The 19,416-nt window shown below is 50.8% G+C and overlaps 1 protein-coding gene across 3 annotated transcripts in view; it reads right to left on the bottom strand.

The window, feature by feature from the left end:
- Positions 1-1,181: 1,181 nt before the first annotated feature.
- IPP (intracisternal A particle-promoted polypeptide) overlaps positions 1,182-19,416 on the bottom strand; it is a 25,878-nt gene continuing 7,643 nt past the window's right edge. For 2 of the 3 annotated variants that reach the window (XM_056533082.1, XM_056533083.1), the window contains exons 2-9: positions 18,764-19,086; positions 17,045-17,476; positions 16,811-16,966; positions 15,924-16,091; positions 11,701-11,838; positions 11,504-11,626; positions 1,611-1,831; positions 1,182-1,529 (exon numbers count right to left, since the gene is read on the bottom strand). In XM_056533082.1, the coding sequence (XP_056389057.1) occupies positions 1,305-1,529; positions 1,611-1,831; positions 11,504-11,626; positions 11,701-11,838; positions 15,924-16,091; positions 16,811-16,966; positions 17,045-17,476; positions 18,764-19,061 (1,761 nt within the window). In that variant the 5' untranslated portion in view covers positions 19,062-19,086 and the 3' untranslated portion in view covers positions 1,182-1,304. The remainder of the gene's footprint in view (positions 1,530-1,610; positions 1,832-11,503; positions 11,627-11,700; positions 11,839-15,923; positions 16,092-16,810; positions 16,967-17,044; positions 17,477-18,763; positions 19,087-19,416) is intronic. The other variant, XM_056533084.1, reaches the window with a different exon arrangement.

The following is a 19,416-nucleotide window of genomic DNA, read 5'->3' as shown; positions in this document are numbered from 1 at the left end:
CAGTCTCCACCGTCAGCAGTCCGGACCCCCCATCAGCAGTCAGGCTCCACCGTCAGCAGTCAGACTCCACCATCAGCAGTCCGGACCCCCCATCAGTAGTCAGGCTCTACCGTCAGCAGTCAGACTCCACCATCAGCAGTCCGGACCCCCCATCAGTAGTCAGGCTCTACCGTCAGCAGTCAGACTCCACCATCAGCAGTCCGGACCCCCCATCAGCAGTCAGGCTCCACTGTCAGCAGTCCGGACCCCCCCATCAGTAGTCAGGCTCCACTGTCAGCAGTCAGACTCCACCATCAGCAGTCCGGACCCCCCCATCAGTAGTCAGGCTCCACTGTCAGCAGTCAGACTCCACCATCAGCAGTCCGGACCCCCCCATCAGTAGACAGGCTCCACCCTCAGCAGTCCGGACCCCCCATCAGCAGTCAGGCTCCACTGTCAGCAGTCCGGACCCCCCCATCAGTAGACAGGCTCCACCCTCAGCAGTCCGGACCCCCCCATCAGTAGACAGGCTCCACCCTCAGCAGTCCGGACCCCCCCCATCAGTAGACAGGCTCCACCCTCAGCAGTCCGGACCCCCCCATCAGTAGACAGGCTCCACCCTCAGCAGTCCGGACCCCCCCATCAGTAGACAGGCTCCACCCTCAGCAGTCTGGACCCCCCCATCAGTAGACAGGCTCCCCCGTCAGCAGTCAGGCTCCACTGTCAGCAGTCCGGACCCCCCATCAGTAGTCAGGCTCCACCGTCAGCAGTCAGACTCCACCATCAGCAGTCCGGACCCCCCATCAGCAGTCAGGCTCCATTGTCAGCAGTCCGGACCCCCCCATCAGTAGTCAGGCTCCACTGTCAGCAGTCGGACTCCACCATCAGCAGTCCGGACCCCCCCATCAGCAGTCCGGACCCCCCCATCAGCAGTCCGGACCCCCCCATCAGTAGACAGGCTCCACCCTCAGCAGTCCGGACCCCCCATCAGTAGACAGGCTCCACACTCAGCAGTCCGGACCCCCCCATCAGTAGACAGGCTCCACCCTCAGCAGTCCGGACCCCCCCCATCAGTAGACAGGCTCCACCCTCAGCAGTCCGGACCCCCCCATCAGTAGACAGGCTCCACCCTCAGCAGTCCGGACCCCCCCATCAGTAGACAGGCTCCACCGTCAGCAGTCAGACTCCACCATCAGCAGTCCGGACCCCCCCATCAGTAGACAGGCTCCACCCTCAGCAGTCCGGACCCCCCCATCAGTAGACAGGCTCCACCCTCAGCAGTCCGGACCCCCCCATCAGTAGACAGGCTCCACCCTCAGCAGTCCCTAGAGAACGGCCAGGCTGCCCTCACATCGGCTGGTGATCATGCTGCCAATCTCTGTCCAGGAGTCTGTATGCGGATTATAAACCTCCACAGAGTCGGAGGTCACAGGGGCGGAGAAATTCTGCACGTTGGCCCTTCCCCCTGCGGCGTACAGGAGCCCGTTCACACTGATCACTGAGACGCCCGCTCTGCGGATCCTCATTGGAGCCACCTCCACCCACTTCTCCTACAATACAAAGAAAACATGGAATGAGACGGGAGGTGAACTCCACATGGATCAATGTTACAATGTATTAGAAAGTGTCACCTCCTCAAATGAGAACTTCTCCACCGTATTCAGAGAGTCCTGGTGCTCGTCCCAGCCGCCCACCGCAAAAAGACAATCATCCAGACAGGCGGCACCCAGGTACGCCCGGCGGGTGGCCATAGGGGGCAGCGATGTCCAGCGCCGGGTGATTGGATCAAATACTTCAACTGAAGAAAGTTCTATCCCCGCGTGACTGATCCCTCCGACCACATAGATCAACCCTAAGGAGGAACAGTATAGAAACACGTATTTACACAGTGACCCCACCAGCAGAATAGTGAGTGCAGCTCTGGAGTATAATACAGGATATAACTCAGGATCAGTTATGTAATGTATGTACACAGTGACCTCACCAGCAGAATAGTGAGTGCAGCTCTGGAGTATAATACAGGATATAACTCAGGATCAGTACAGGATAAGTAATGTAATGTATGTACACAGTGACCTCACCAGCAGAATAGTGAGTACAGCTCTGGAGTATAATACAGGATATAACTCAGGATCAGTTATGTAATGTATGTACACAGTGACCTCACCAGCAGAATAGTGAGTACAGCTCTGAAGTATAATACAGGATATAACTCAGGATCAGTACAGGATAAGTAATGTAATGTATGTACACAGTGACCTCACCAGCAGAATAGTGAGTACAGCTCTGGAGTATAATACAGGATATAACTCAGGATCAGTACAGGATAAGTAATGTAATGTATGTACACAGTGATCTCACCAGCAGAATAGTGAGTACAGCTCTGGAGTATAATACAGGATATAACTCAGGATCAGTACAGGATAAGTAATGTAATGTATGTACACAGTGACCTCACCAGCAGAATAGTGAGTACAGCTCTGGAGTATAATACAGGATATAACTCAGGATCAGTACAGGATAAGTAATGTAATGTATGTACACAGTGACCTCACCAGCAGAATAGTGAGTACAGCTCTGGAGTATAATACAGGATATAACTCAGGATCAGTACAGGATAAGTAATGTAATGTATGTACACAGTGACCTCACCAGCAGAATAGTGAGTACAGCTCTGGGGTATAATACAGGATATAACTCAGGATCAGTACAGGATAAGTAATGTAATGTATGTACACAGTGATCTCACCAGCAGAATAGTGAGTACAGCTCTGGAGTATAATACAGGATATAACTCAGGATCAGTATAGGATAAGTAATGTAATGCATGTACACAGTGACCTCACCAGCAGAATAGTGAGTACAGTACAGCTCTGGAGTATAATACAGGATATAACTCAGGATCAGTTATGTAATGTATGTACACAGTGACCTCACCAGCAGAATAGTGAGTACAGAGTATAATACAGGATATAACTCAGGATCAGTACAGGATAAGTAATGTAATGTATGTACACAGTGACCTCACCAGCAGAATATAGAGTACAGCTCTGGGGTATAATACAGGATATAACTCAGGATCAGTACAGGATAAGTAATGTAATGTATGTACACAGTGATCTCACCAGCAGAATAGTGAGTACAGCTCTGGAGTATAATACAGGATATAACTCAGGATCAATACAGGATAAGTAATGTAATGTATGTACACAGTGACCTCACCAGCAGAATAGTGAGTACAGAGTATAATACAGGATATAACTCAGGATCAGTACAGGATAAGTAATGTCATGTATGTACACAGTGACCTCACCAGCAGAATAGTGAGTACAGCTCTGGAGTATAATACAGGATATAACTCAGGATCAATACAGGATAAGTAATGTAATGTATGTACACAGTGACCTCACCAGCAGAATAGTGAGTACAGAGTATAATACAGGATATAACTCAGGATCAGTACAGGATAAGTAATGTCATGTATGTACACAGTGACCTCACCAGCAGAATAGTGAGTACAGCTCTGGAGTGCTGACCAATTAGTTGCGGGTGTGGTCGTGCTTCAGCTGTGCTGTGTGTGTCTGCTGTGTCTCCTGAGCTCCAGGGAATTACCATCTATTCCACCTGGGGCCTGCTTCCTCCTCCCCAGGGAGGGAGTGGGTTTCCAGGCATGAGTGAGGGAGGCGAGGCCCAGGCTTCTGCTCCTCGGAATAGGCCGCAGGGGAGCAGTAGAAGCCAGCAAGCGGCCGGAACATCGGAGGATTTGGGGGTGAGGCGTTCCACCAGGAGTCGCAGCAATGCTGCTCCAACTCCCCCCACAGAGGCGAAAAACTCCAAGGTGGGATCCTCCTTGGGAAAGCTGGGTGCTGCCAGTGGAAAGCTGGGTTCGTCCGGAAGAAGGCAGAGTACTCACGGAGGTGAAGCCGACCTCAGTGAGGAAGGCTGGGGAGTGCTGAGGACCCGGGAGTCTATTTCCACCTATACCTCCCGGGTAAAAAGTCACCTCCGTGAGTATGAAGACGCCTGTAAGGCCATCAGGAGGCTCCGAGAGGAACTGCGGTGTGCCCGTGCCAGGGCTAAGGTTAGTCCTAAACGGAAAAAAACTGAGATCCAGTCAGAGATAAAAAGACTTATGGCTGACATGCAAGTTTTGGAGGAGAGGAGAGCAGCATTACTGGAGAAGAGTGGGCCATTTAAAGAAAAATTGGAAAATGAGGAGCGCTTCAGGGTGACAGAAGAAGAAAAAAATAAAAAGTTGATGGGGCTGCAACCTGAGAGCCAGGTGGATGATGCGGAGGAGATGGAAGAAGAACAACAGCCAGATCCACCTGGTGGCCTGCGGCAACAGCAGCAGGCCCCACACAGTGGGCCCCCTGCACAGCAGCCAGCATTATCACCTGCCGACTCAGGAGAGGACAGTGACAGCAGCTACCAGGGAGGGGCGCTAATGGCCCAGATTCGTATGCTGGAATCCCCAGTGTGTCCTCAGAACCTGGTGTTTGGAGATGAGCTCCCAAATGAGGCACCTGGGGGTAAGAAGAAAAAGACCAAGCCAAAGCAGCAAGAAGTGGTGAGTTACATCTACACCCCCCTCCCTGTATACCCTGAGTCGGCCGCAGGGTCAGCTCATTGTGCAAGCCCCGTTACCCAGCCCAGCCCGTGTTCTGTGGTGGACTCGGTGCAAAGGTGCGGGGAGAGTACAAATACTGAAAGGGCGCAGAGCTCCATGCCTGTTTGCAGTAGCAGGGATGGAGCAGAGAAGGCATCGGCCGCAAGGCCGTACAGTGAGGGCGGCCCAGCGGTGGGCAGAGAGGCAGACTCCGGTGCTGTAGTTCGCTCCCCTGTGGGAGAGGGGGGTGACTCAGTGCCGGAGGTAGTAAAGGGCATAACAGACACTCCCAAAAGTGAAGAAAAACGTTTGTTTTGCATTGGTGCCGCTGACCCCATTGATCAGCGGCGCCATGAAAAGACTGGAGATGATGCTGATGAGGCGGAGGGCACTAATAAGAACAGGGCTGGGGCCTCCTCTAGACCGGGCAAGCATGCTGCCCGGTCCCTTAAAGGGCCAGCGGAGGTTGTCCCAGCCCCAGTGCCCCGTGATGCTGAGGCAAAACAGGAAAAAACATCATCATCATCATCCTCGTTTCCCGGATTTGCTATTTCTGGTCCAGCCAGTGTGAATGAGAAGGTAAATGGGGGTACGGGGTGTATGACTGGGGAGAGGATGGAGGTTAATGTTATTGGAGAAGGTGATTTTGCTGTTGCTGTAATTGGGGGTGGTGGTGATGGGACTACAGATGAGGCTATTGGAAACAATGTTGTTGGGGGAAGTGCTAATGTTGTTATTGAGGGTGGTGGGGATGTTGTCATTAGAAGTGGTGTAGGTGTAGGGTCTGGTCCGGTTGCCCCCCCAGTGGTGACAGATCATAGGAGTTATGCCAATGTCACTGCTGGGGGAAGTAGAATACTTTCCTCGTCTCCTGACTCTAGGGACGGTTTATTGCAGCGACGTCTCCTGGAGGCTCTGAAAAAGGGGGAAAGGTCGATTAATGTAGAGGGTAGAGCAGTTGATCTGTCCTTCTGGATAGAGAGACACGGTCTCTCTGCCTTCCGAGAGGAAAGAGGGGGCGATACTGTGTGGTCCCTCCCAACAGCCGGGGCAGGTAGTAACCGTAGGAATGTGGTCCGTCTTCGGTGGCAGGGCGAAGATATGTGTCCTTCAAGGACCAAAGTGGTTGAGCTCTTGCTAAAGATGGGCTTCAAGGCAGTTGATATCTTTGCCTTGATACATCCCTACGGTGCTCCTGAATTCGATATCAGTTTTGTTCGGCCAGAGGGGCTTGAGCTTTTCTGGTCGAATTATGAATTGGTAAAGAATGAGCCCGGCTGGCGAGACTTTGCCGTACAGGCATTGTCTCGTCAAAACGAAATCAAGAGAGTGACCGTTTTGACCCGTAACGAATCACTCTCTTGTGTTGACATTATCACCTGGTTAGGACGGTATGGCGAGGTAATGGGGGTCCCGCAGAAGAACAGGGACGAGTTTGGCATCTGGTCAGGAGCCTGGACGTTTTTGGTAAAACTTAAGCGTTCAGGAAATACAGTTACCCATATTCCATCCTCTGCCTTTCTCGGCAGGGATCGTATCCAGATTTTCTACCGGGGTCAGCCGAAGCTCTGTCACAGATGTGGTGACCCCACACACTTCAGTGCAAACTGTACGGTGCAGAAATGTGCCTTGTGTGGGGGTGTAGGCCATCTTGCCGCATCTTGTGCAGAGATTAGGTGTCACCTGTGTGGTGACTTAGGTCACCCATTCAGTCGTTGCCCTCGTTCTTTCGCTAATGCGGTCTTGTCCCCAGCGGGTGAAGATCACGAGCCGGAATCTGCTGGGGAGGGGACTAGCAGGGGTGGAGGAACTGAGGGGTCAGTGAGGAACAGCAAGAGAAAGACACCAGCCCAACTAAGACGTCTTGATAAACGCCAAAGGGATAGGGTGATGGGGAAAGCCCGGGTTACTGGGACGACCTCTCATTCTGTCCCAGAGGCCAACCTTGCTGCTGAGACCCTGAGGGATGGCGAGCTGAATGAGGAGGTCAGGAGGATCCAGAATGAGGAAGGTGCCATCTCCTCAGATAGCGTGGAGGAGGATGATATGGGATGGCAGAAGGAGACACGAAAGCGGGGTACAAGTAAAAAAAAAAAGGGAGATTTGAGATCTTCTCCCACCCTGGTCCAGGTGCCAAAGGAAGGCAAAACTGACTCCCCTCTGGTTGGCCTTTCCAATCGATTCCGACCCCTCAGGGACATCTCCTCCTCTTCTTCGGAAGGGGAGGATGAGGGGGAGGTGGCAGAGGGGCTTCCAGGGGGCGCCGAGTCCTCTTCCCCTGGGGAGGTTATGTCCTCGGGGGAAGGGACTGGCCTAGAATCCGGAGACGAGGAAAGTAAAACGACGTCTGGTGAGATGGACACTTCTATTTCTCTAAAGAGGGTGAAGAGTTCTTCTGATGTGGAGGGTGAGAAGGGGAGTGATAAAAAGAAAGCTGTCTAACTCAATCACCCTTGATGGCGGCACCCTCTCCGTTGACTCTGGCATCCATTAATGTTGCCAGCATTAAGTCAGATACAGCTCGATTTGCGGCCTATGATTTTTTTTTTTGCCCATATTAATGCTGATATTTTATTTTTGCAGGAGACCAGGCTAACAGACATGTCATCTATCTACAAGGCTAAAAGAGAGTGGAGGAATGGGCCCTCCTACTGGTCTCTTGGGGCCGAGCCGTATAGCGGAGTGGCGGTCCTTTTTACCGCAGCGGTAGAATGCCGACGGGTTATCGAGTTAGAAATGGGGAGGTGCCTGATCTTAGATGTCCTCATGAGGGGACAAGAACTTCGCCTTATTAACATCTACGGCCCACAGTCTAAGTGGGACCGGAAGTGCCTCTTTATGAGGATCAAGCCCTATCTTTTTACAAGTCGGCAGGTGGTCTTTGGAGGGGACTTTAATGCTGTCACGAGGCCCCAAGACAGGGGAGGTGCCAGAGACAAGCTGACTTATGATAGCGTCGCCCTAAATAGCATAGCGAGTGAGGCTCGCCTGGTGGATGTCCACATCCGGCACACCCCAGGCCACGCGGGATTCACCTATCATAGGGGTAGTTGTAGGTCTAGGATAGACAGGTTTTATTTAAAGGAGGAAGCCGTCTCTTCAGCAGTGTCTGTTGTTGAGGTGGAGTTCTCCGATCACTGTTTAATTTTGTTTTCTCTGAATGTCACAGAGACCCCCCGGATGGGCAGAGGCTATTGGAAGCTGAATTCGTCTCTCTTGGAAGAAGCGGAGATAAGACAGTCCTTTGAGGATTTTCTTCAGAGCCAGGTACCATTGCTGGGCCTTTGTAGCAGTAAGTCAGAGTGGTGGGAGATCTTCAAGGAAAGGGTTGCGAGATTCTTCCGCCAGCTCTCGGGCCTCAGAAGCCTAAACAGGTACCGCTTGTACCAGGGCCTGAGGAAGAAACTTGAGAACCTTGTCTCGACTGGAGGTAGTCGTGATGATATCTCCAGAGTGAAGTCCTTGCTGATGAAGTGCCAGTACGATAGGCACGCATCTTTGGTTTTTGAGAGGGATTACGGGAAGTACCGCTCGCCCGACCCTTACAGAAACTGCAAGATGTCAGTGAATAGTAAAGTAGTCTCAGGACTGATTGATAGTACGGGATCCTTGAAAAGGTCCAGATCAGGGATCCTGGAGGTCATCAGATCCTTCTACTCGCACCTCTTGGGAAGGAAGGATCTAGATCGAGATAAGGTATCAGCTTTCTTGGCTGAAACCGTCCCTGAACCAGGAGTAGACCCCTCTCTTGACGTTTTGACAGAGATGATCCGGGAAGAGGAAGTCAGGATGGCTATTGATGGGCTTGCCCTCAAGAAGTCACCCGGTCCGGATGGCTTAACATCTGAGTTCTATAAGACCTTTAAGGACACTTTGGTTCCCCTCTTGACCGCGGTTTTTAATGAGTGTCTATCCTCGGGCACTCTGCCAAAGTCAATGAGGAGGTCAGCGCTGATCATCCTGTCAAAGGGTAAAGACCCGTCCCACATTGAGAATTGGCGTCCCATAGCACTTCTCAATGCGGACAGAAAGATTCTGGCAAAAGTGCTGTTTAACCGGCTGGTGGAATTTGCACCCCGGCTCCTTTCGGGGGCTCAGCATTGCTCTTTTCCGGGCCGCAGTACATTCAGTGCTGTGCTCAGTGTCCGAGAGGCTGTGGAGCAGGGTAGGGCTGGCCACTGGAAGGGGTACTTGCTTTCCTTGGATCAGGCAAAAGCGTTTGATCGGGTTGACCATGAGTACCTCTGGTCTGTCCTTCTGAGATATGGCCTGCCAGGGGGGTTTGTTGATTGGCTTAAGACCTTGTATGTAGGGGCAGAGAGTTTCCCGCTTGTGAATGGTTGGATTGGCCGCTCTTTTGAGGTTGGGTCTGGTGTCCGTCAGGGTTGTCCTTTGAGCCCTTTGCTGTACGTGTTTGCAATCGATCCTTTCCTTAGAGGGATTGATTGTGGACCGTTGGCAGGGGTGAGAATGGACCTGGCGGTGCCGGATTCGGCTCTGAGGGCGGTAGCGTACGCTGATGATGTCACCGTGTTTGTCTCCTCACAAGAGGAGGGCAGATGGGTGATGTCAGAGGTGGACCGCTACTCGGAGGCATCCGGGTCCAAGATCAATCAGGATAAGTGTGAGAGTCTCTGGCTGGGAGGGGGAGATCCTGATTTTGATCTCCCGGACGCCCTTCCAGAGCCCCAGGAATCCGCAAAAGTCCTCGGCATCGAATTTGGCCAAGGGGATTACCCCAAACAAAACTGGGACAGCAGGCTTAAGATCGCCGCTCAGAAGGTAGATCAGTGGAAGGGTTGGTCTTTGACCCTCCGGGAAAGGGTTAACCTGATGAAAACTTTCCTGCTCCCTTTGCTGATATATCTGGGCAGTGTATGCATGTTGCCAGAACCTCTTTGGACCCGGGTCTACAGTGTGTTCTTCCAAATGTTATGGGGGAATAGACTGAACCTAGTGAAGAGGGAGGTTACTTACCGTACAAGGAGACTAGGGGGGTTGTGTATGGTCAACCCCGTGGTATTCCTAGTGAATACCTTTCTTAAGACCAATATAGCAAACCTCTGGTCAGAGAGGGCTCCTCCGTGGGTATCCTCCTGTAGGGGATGGTTTCGGCCTTTCTTCCAGGAATGGGAGACAGGAGGGCAAGTGAAGGATCTTCGCACACCACACGGGCATCTCCCGGCTTATGCTACCCCGGTTCTGAAGGTTATTCGTCGGTGGGGTCTGGGGATGTGGGAGATTAGGACTCTGTCGAGGAAATTCCTTGACAAGAGGGTCCTGTCTTCTCATTTCCAGAGGCCATTGGCACTCAAGGACTGCCCAAGTCGGGATCTGGAGGTGGGTTTAGAGCTTTTGAATTCTATCAGGATCCCCTTGAAGTTTTGGGACTTGACTTGGCGCTGCTTCCATGGGAAACTGTGTGTGAGGGACAATCTGAAGTGCAGGAGCTCTGATGACCGGGGATGTCCCCGCGAAGAGTGTGGAGGCATGCTGGAAAGCATGGAGCATTTTCTGCTTCATTGTCCCTTTAACACAGAGGTTTACAACAGGGTGGGCGCTTCCATTGGTTGGCCTCGGCTGGCCAGTCTCTCCTATGCGGAATGGGCCTATGGGGCATTCAGAAACCTTGGAGGCTGGGACCGGTGCACTTTATTCCTAGTCAGCTCAGTGGTCAGGTATTACACGTGGAACGCACGGTGTTTAGTGTCGACGCAGCGTAAAATCCTCCCTGTGGGTGAGGTGGTTAGGAACATTATTGGTGACCTGGTGAAGGTGCGTTCTCTGGAGTACGAGAGGCTGGGTGCTGGCAGGGCCTCTCGTCTGTGGAGGGGCTCTGCCTTTAAAGTGCCTTAGCCTGTTGTCTCCCCCTGGTGGTGGGCTGATGCTGGCACATTAGTCTTTTTGTTTTGTGCTGTAGATATATGGTGATATAGGGCTTGCAGGCACTGAACTTGAGCTTTAGGGGTTTGTGTGATTGAAAAGCCTTATTGATGTTGGTTGTTTGGTTTGTATTATTTTGTATATATTTGTTTTGTTTGTACATTTATGTATATGTGTATATATGTATATATATTGTATTTTTTTCTAGGGGTTGTGTTGTGTTGGGGTTTAGTGCTAGGTTGGGTGGTGGGTAGATGGGGGGAGGGGGGATTCTGTGTGGGACTTTTTGTTTAAAAAAAAAAAAAAAAAAAATCCTGGACTGGTTCATGGACGTCTGTTATCATGTACTGGGGGCATGGGATGCGGGACCAGCTCAGGGACAAAATAAAAAAAATAAAAAATAAAATAAAATAAATAATAATAATAATAATAATAATATATAAAAAATATAAAAAAAAACATTGTATATTCGGTTTTTCTGTTTGCGGTGTTTGTTGGTGGTTTGACACATATTTATTATTTTGGGTGGGGAAATGCAACCGGACCAGTTTTTAGTTATTATTGTTATTATTATTACTGTAAGTATTATTATTATTGTAGAGTGTTTAGTAGTTGTTGTTATTATAGCGGTGTGTTTGGTGAGAATGAGGCTGGACCAGAAGATACTTGGTTGGACATTTTTGGACTAATATGGACTCATTTTTGTATATATTATACAGGTGTATGTTGTTTGTATTATTGTTATGGTGTCGCTCATAATTGTTGTAATGTTTTATATTTTTTAATAAAAGATCTACAGGATATAACTCAGGATCAGTACAGGATAAGTAATGTAATGTATGTACACAGTGACCTCACCAGCAGAATAGTGAGTACAGAGTATAATACAGGATATAACTCAGGAAAAGTAATGTAAATGTAATATATAAACTCCGGAGCTGCACTCACTATTCTGTCGGTGGAGAGGAATGTCTGCCTGACTATAAAGCTGGTGAGAATGAGGAGAATATTGTTGCACTGGGCACCACTTACCTTGTCGCTCACAGCAGGCAAAGTTATATCTGGGCACAGCCATCTGCCCCACTATCTGCCAGGCGTTGTCCTCCGGGGAAAATCGCTCAATACCGTTTCCAATCTCGGCTCCGACCCATCCGCCTGTAACAAGACCCGCGGTGCGATTACAAATACGATCACATCCAATCTGCAGTGTATACAGGGGCGGCACTCACCCATTGCATAGATGGCGCCATGGCAGGAGCACACCCCCAGACCGCAGCGCGGCTGATTCATGGACGGAACCGCGCTCCACTGTTTCGTCACAGGGTCGTAGCACTCCACGCAGTCAAAGATCATCGAATCCTTTTCCCCTGCGGACCGGAAGAACGTTACTCTACAGAGCAAGACACAAACCGCACTCCAGGGGGCGCCACCAGAAGAGCGTTACTATACAGAGGAAGACACAAACCACACTCCAGGGGGCGCCACCGGAAGAGTGTTACTATACAGAGGAAGACACAAACCACACTCCAGGGGGCGCCACCGGAAGAGTGTTACTCTACAGAGCAAGACACAAACCACACTCCAGGGGGCGCCACCAGAAGAGCGTTACTATACAGAGCAAGACACAAACCACACTCCAGGGGGCGCCACCGGAAGAGCGTTACTATACAGAGCAAGACACAAACCACACTCCAGGGGGCGCTGCCTGAAGAGCGTTACTATACAGAGGAAGACACAAACCGCACTCCAGGGGGCGCCACCGGAAGAGCGTTACTATACAGAGCAAGACACAAACCACACTCCAGGGGGCGCTGCCTGAAGAGCGTTACTATACAGAGGAAGACACAAACCGCACTCCAGGGGGCGCTGCCTGAAGAGCGTTACTATACAGAGGAACACACAAACCGCACTCCAGGGGGCGCCACCGGAAGAGCGTTACTATACAGAGCAAGACACAAACCGCACTCCAGGGGGCGCCACCGGAAGAGCGTTACTATACAGAGCAAGACACAAACCACACTCCAGGGGGCGCCACCTGAAGAGCGTTACTATACAGAGGAAGACACAAACCGCACTCCAGGGGGCGCCACCAGAAGAGCGTTACTATACAGAGGAAGACACAAACCACACTCCAGGGGGCGCTGCCTGAAGAGCGTTACTATACAGAGGAAGACACAAACCACACTCCAGGGGGCGCCACCGGAAGAGCGTTACTATACAGAGGAAGACACAAACCACACTCCAGGGGGCGCCACCGGAAGAGTGTTACTCTACAGAGCAAGACACAAACCACACTACAGGGGGCGCCACCGGAAGAGCGTTACTATACAGAGGAAGACACAAACCACACTACAGGGGGCGCCACCGGAAGAGCGTTACTATACAGAGGAAGACACAAACCACACTACAGGGGGCGCCACCGGAAGAGCGTTACTCTACAGAGCAAGACACAAACCACACTACAGGGGGCGCCACCAGAAGAGCGTTACTATACAGAGGAAGACACAAACCACACTACAGGGGGCGCCACCGGAAGAGCGTTACTATACAGAGCAAGACACAAGCCACACTACAGGGGGCGCCACCAGAAGAGCGTTACTATACAGAGGAAGACACAAACCGCACTCAAGGGGGCGCCACCTGAAGAGCGTTACTATACAGAGGAAGACACAAACCACACTACAGGGGGCGCCACCCGAAGAGCGTTACTATACAGAGGAAGACACAAACCGCACTCCAGGGGGCGCCACCAGAAGAGCGTTACTATACAGAGCAAGACACAAACCGCACTCCAGGGGGCGCTGCCTGAAGAGCGTTACTATACAGAGCAAGACACAAACCGCACTCCAGGGGGCGCCACCTGAAGAGCGTTACTATACAGAGGAAGACACAAACCGCACTCCAGGGGGCGCTGCCTGAAGAGCGTTACTATACAGAGCAAGACACAAACCACACTACAGGGGGCGCCACCAGAAGAGCGTTACTATACAGAGGAAGACACAAACCGCACTACAGGGGGCGCCACCTGAAGAGCGTTACTATACAGAGGAAGACACAAACCGCACTCCAGGGGGCGCCACCAGAAGAGCGTTACTATACAGAGGAAGACACAAACCGCACTCCAGGGGGCGCCACCAGAAGAGCGTTACTATACAGAGCAAGACACAAACCACACTCCAGGGGGCGCCACCCGAAGAGCGTTACTATACAGAGCAAGACACGAACCGCACTCCAGGGGGCGCCACCAGAAGAGCGTTACTATACAGAGGAAGACACAAACCACACTCCAGGGGGCGCCACCAGAAGAGCGTTACTATACAGAGGAAGACACGAACCGCACTCCAGGGGGCGCCACCAGAAGAGCGTTACTATACAGAGGAAGACACGAACCGCACTCCAGGGGGCGCCACCAGAAGAGCGTTACTATACAGAGGAAGACACAAACCACACTCCAGGGGGCGCCACCAGAAGAGCGTTACTATACAGAGGAAGACACAAACCGCACTCCAGGGGGCGCTGCCTGAAGAGCGTTATTATACAGAGCAAGACACAAACCACACTACAGGGGGCGCTGCCGGAAGAGCGTTACTATACAGAGGAAGACACGAACCGCACTCCAGGGGGCGCTGCCTGAAGAGCGTTACTATACAGAGGAAGACACAAACCACACTACAGGGGGCGCCACCCGAAGAGCGTTACTATACAGAGCAAGACACAAACCGCACTCCAGGGGGCGCCACCCGAAGAGCGTTACTATACAGAGGAAGACACAAACCGCACTCCAGGGGGCGCCACCCGAAGAGCGTTACTATACAGAGCAAGACACAAACCACACTCCAGGGGGCGCTGCCTGAAGAGCGTTACTATACAGAGCAAGACACAAACCGCACTCCAGGGGGCGCTGCCTGAAGAGCGTTACTATACAGAGGAAGACACAAACCGCACTCCAGGGGGCGCCACCCGAAGAGCGTTACTATACAGAGCAAGACACAAACCACACTCCAGGGGGCGCTGCCTGAAGAGCGTTACTATACAGAGGAAGACACAAACCGCACTCCAGGGGGCGCTGCCTGAAGAGCGTTACTATACAGAGCAAGACACAAACCACACTCCAGGGGGCGCTGTCTGAAGAGAGTTACTATACAGAGCAAGACACAAACCACACTACAGGGGGCGCCACCAGAAGAGCGTTACTATACAGAGGAAGACACAAACCACACTCCAGGGGGCGCTGTCTGAAGAGCGTTACTATACAGAGCAAGACACAAACCGCACTCCAGGGGGCGCCACCCGAAGAGCGTTACTATACAGAGCAAGACACAAACCTCACTCCAGGGGGCGCCACCAGAAGAGCGTTACTATACAGAGCAAGACACAAACCTCACTCCAGGGGGCGCCACCAGAAGAGCGTTACTATACAGAGCAAGACACAAACCACACTCCAGGGGGCGCCACCCGAAGAGCGTTACTATACAGAGCAAGACACAAACCGCACTCCAGGGGGCGCTGCCTGAAGAGCGTTACTATACAGAGCAAGACACAAACCACACTCCAGGGGGCGCCACCAGAAGAGCGTTACTATACAGAGCAAGACACAAACCGCACTCCAGGGGGCGCTGCCCGCATTACAGACACCCAATAGTATAGAACTGTATGGATTTCCTTTCTCATCTGTGAACGTGTCAATCTACATCAGTGTATCCCAACCAGCGTGCCTCCAGCTGTTGCAAAACTCCAACTCCCAGCATGCCCGAACAGCCTTTGGCCACTTTTTCCCAACCAGGGTGCCTCCAGCTGTTGCAAAACTACTACTCCCAGCATGCCCGGACAGCCTTTGGCTGTCCGGGCATGCTGGGAGTTGTAGTTTTGCAACAGCTGGAGGTACCCTGGTTGGGAAACACTGGTGTACATGTACTTCTGCTATTATGTTCGCACTGAGTAATTCCTCCTGAATTCTCCGCTTAGCAATAATTAACCTCTGCTTTGCCATTGACTTCAATGTATTTCACTCTGCGCTGTTCACACTGCGTAAATTCCGCCCGCGGAATTGCGTTCTCCGTTCCGTTCTGAACATGTTCTGAACGTGTCCGTTCTTCATGCGGAATACGCGAGCAGAAGTCCATTGAAGTCAATGGTGAAAAAAAAAAAATTTAAGCTTGAAATCGTTTCCGCGCGTAATTTGCACAAAAAAATTTATAAATAAATAAATAGGGAAATTCCAATTGTTGGTTGTAGTCCAGAAAAAAAAAAAAAAAAACTGTTTCTTCCTATATTCAGCGCAGAAAATCTGCGTGGAATTCCGTGTTAATTCCGTGTAAATCTTTTTGAAAAAAAAAAAAAAAGTTAATCCCGCGGCAGAATTTCTACGCGAGAATTCCTCTCCTATTCCTCAGTGTGAACGCGGCTCGGGACACACACACTCCTTCCTCCATACACAATCATAACTACGCACCTCCGACCACGTAGATCCTTCCCTCCAGGACGGCCGCGCTCATCCCGCTCCGCGCCTGGTGCAGAGAAGACACGGTGCTCCAGTACTGACTGAACGTATCGAACCGCTCCACACAGCTCAGCGCTCGGCTGTCGCTCCACCGTCCCCCCTGCAGCCGGGTGTATCCCCCTGTGCGGAGGGTCCGTGTGTTACAGAGAGATCATCCCGTATCCCGCTCCCCTCCCCCTCCTTATTAGGCCGCATTCACATCCCGTTTTTGCAATACGGTTGCCGTATCCGGTTTCAATGAAAAAAAAAAAACGTATCGAACCGTATTGCAAACCGTATATATAGACATTTAATTGTAAACCGTATATATAGACATTTAATTGTAAACCGTATATATAGACATTTAATTGTAAACCGTATGCCAACCGTAACATCAGGTTGTGTACGTTTTGCATCATTTACGTTTTTTAACGGTACACCAAACGGTTATGTGTCCCGGTCAAAAACCGTATCCAACCTGTATACGGTTATTTTAAAATGGAGTTCTATGGTAACCGTATTGAACCGTATGTGCGGTTACATCCGCATGTGCACATACGGTTACATCCGGTTTGCACAATACTGTTTTTAATTTTTTTTTTTATTCAATAAAAAAAAAAGAACTTTATTTAAAAAGTTGACAAACATAAAACCGTATCCGTTTTTTCCCCCAAGGAAAACGTATTAAAACGTATGCAAACGGCCATCAATTTCCAAACTGTATACGGTTTAAAAACGTGAGGAGGCATATACGGTTGCATATGTTTCGGTCCGGTTTACGTTTTTTGTACAGAAACGGGTATACGGGACCCGTATTGCAAAAAAACGAGATGTAGCGTAGAATGTAGCGTTAGCCTTACCGATAGCATATAGGAATTTGCGCGCCTTCCTGCGCGGTCGGACCCGCGAGGTCTGGAGGAAGCTGCAGAGCTTCTTATCTTTAGGCGACAGGCTGGGTTCGCAGTATTCCCTCAGAAGCGTCTGCAGCGCCACCCGGAGGCTGAAATCTGTTACTTCTATAAAAAGGAGGAGAGGAAAGGATTTGAAGACTACGGGCTGCGGAGAGGGGCGCGGTAAACGGCGACTTTTCTTACCTTCGATATTCTTCTGTAGCCGCTGCGGAGGGAGCAGAGAGAAGCGTACGGGCTCCAGCACCTCCACCACGTGTCTCTTCCGCGCCGTCGTGTCTTTCTGCAGCCAGGACATGGCGGCAGCGAACACCTGATGCTCGTCTTCGATGCACAGCTCCTCACTGCGCAGGAGGCGGATCAGCTGCTCCTTGGTCAGTAACTGGAACTCGTCCCCCTGTTGCACCTCCGGGAAATGAGCCTGGATGTAACTCTCGGTGAACTCCAGCAGAGGCTGACAGGACAGCTGCTCCGAGAACTGGAAGAAGCCAATGCAATTGCCTGGATCTATCTGCTCCTTCAGGAAATCGCAGCACAGCGCCACCACCTGGTTCAGCTGCAGCATGTCGGCTGCCGTCATCAGCTCCTGCACGTTCTCCGGACTGATGAGGACCGAGCCTGGGACCGAAAACAGAATAAAAAACGCACTATATCAGATGTGGCAAAACTACAACTCCCAGCATGCCCGGACAGCCAATGGCTGTCCGGGCATGCTGGGAGTTGTAGTTTTGAATCAGCTGTAGGTCCACAGTTTGGAGACCACTGCTGTAGTGTATCGGCAGCCATATTAGACCTCCAGATGTTGCAAAACTACAACTCCCAGCATGCCCGGGGATGCCAGGAGTTGTATTTTCGCAACAGCTGAAGGTCCACAGTTTGGTGACCACTGCTGTAGTGTATCGGCAGCCATATTGGCCCTCTAGCTGTTGCAAAACTACAACTCCCAGCATGCTGGACAGCCGTTGGCTGTCCGGGAATGCTGGGAGTTGTAGTTTTGCAAAAGCTGGAGGTCCACAGTTTGAAGACCTTTGCTGTAGTGTATCGGCAGCCATATTGGACATCCAGATGTTGCAAAACTACAACTCCCAGCACGCCTGGACAGCTGTTAACTCTCCGGGCATGCTGGGAGTTGTAGTTATACACCAGCTGGAGGTCCATGGTTTGGAGACCACTGCTGTAGTGTATTAGCAGTCATATTAGACCTCCAGATGTTGCAAAACTACAACTCCCAGCATGCCCGGGCATGCTAGGAATTGGATTTTGGCAACAGCTGAAGGTCCACAGTTTGGTGACCAGTGCTGTAGTGTATCGGCAGCCATATTGGCCCTCTAGCTTTTGCAAAACTACAACTCCCAGCATTCCGGACAGCCGTTGGCTGTCCCAGCATGCTGGGAGTTGTGGTTTTGCAAAAGCTGGAGGTCCACAGTGTGGAGACCACTGCTGTAGTGTATAAGCAGCCATATTGGACCTCCAGGTGTTACAAAACTACAAATCCCAGCATTTTGGCTGTCTGCGCATGCTAGGAGTTGTATTTTTGCAACAGCTGAAGGTCCACAGTTTGGACACCACTGCACTACAGGCTGTTATCCTAGTTATGCCATCGGTTGGGTGCAACCACATAGGAACTTTCATGGCGGCCATATTGGTTGTCACCCAGCTTTCCCAGGAACAGGTATTACTTATAATTGATGCATGGAACTCTTAACACCATGACTAGAGAGGAGAACTTAAATGGCGTACAGATGTAGCAGAGCTGAATTCGCGATTCATCGGATTCTTTTGTAAATCGCTTTATTAAACCTGTAGTTCTATGAAGACCACATGACCTGACCTCGCTCTGTGTGTAATGACCTCACACTCAGCTCTGCTGCACCGATGTAGGAGATGGTAGAAACAACCACTTACCGGAGTAAATAAAGTCCAGCAGCAGCTGGAAGATGGCGGCCTCCACACCCTGGATCCGCACCACGTCACATGACGACTCCTTCAAGCCGCCGGACAGCAGAGCCGCAAAGTAAGGACTACTGGCGGCCAGCAGCAGCTTGTGCGCCCCGAATACCGCCGGACCGATGTGGATGTGCAGGTCGCAGAACTCCAGCCGGGTCCTCATCTTATTCATCTGCTGCAGAACCAGCTGTGCGTATTTATCTACGGAGCGCAGGGAGCTGGTGGTGGGGGCCATAGTGGGAGACGCTGGGTCCATGACTACGACAAAAATCACAGAACACCTGAAAAAAAGAGAAAGAACATTATCATAAGGCGAAAATCATTATCATGAAGGGAAATACATCGCCAGAACACTGCACGGTGCAGGAAGACTGAACTACACTGCTCTCACCACTAGGTGTCACTGTTGTAACACTCAATGTAGCTACTAGGTCTAGATTACAGTATTATTATTATTATTCTACTATGTATAGATTATTATTAATTATTATTATTATACTATGTATAGATTACTAATTATCATTATTATACTATGTATAGATTACTAATTATTATTATTATACTATGTATAGATTACTAATTATTATTATACTATGTATAGATTATTATTA

The sequence above is a fragment of the Hyla sarda genome, chromosome 7 (genome assembly GCF_029499605.1).
Source record: "Hyla sarda isolate aHylSar1 chromosome 7, aHylSar1.hap1, whole genome shotgun sequence".
NCBI lineage: Eukaryota > Metazoa > Chordata > Amphibia > Anura > Hylidae > Hyla > Hyla sarda.
The sequence above is the reverse complement of the archived record's forward strand: the minus strand, read 5'-3'. Positions and strand labels throughout refer to the sequence as shown.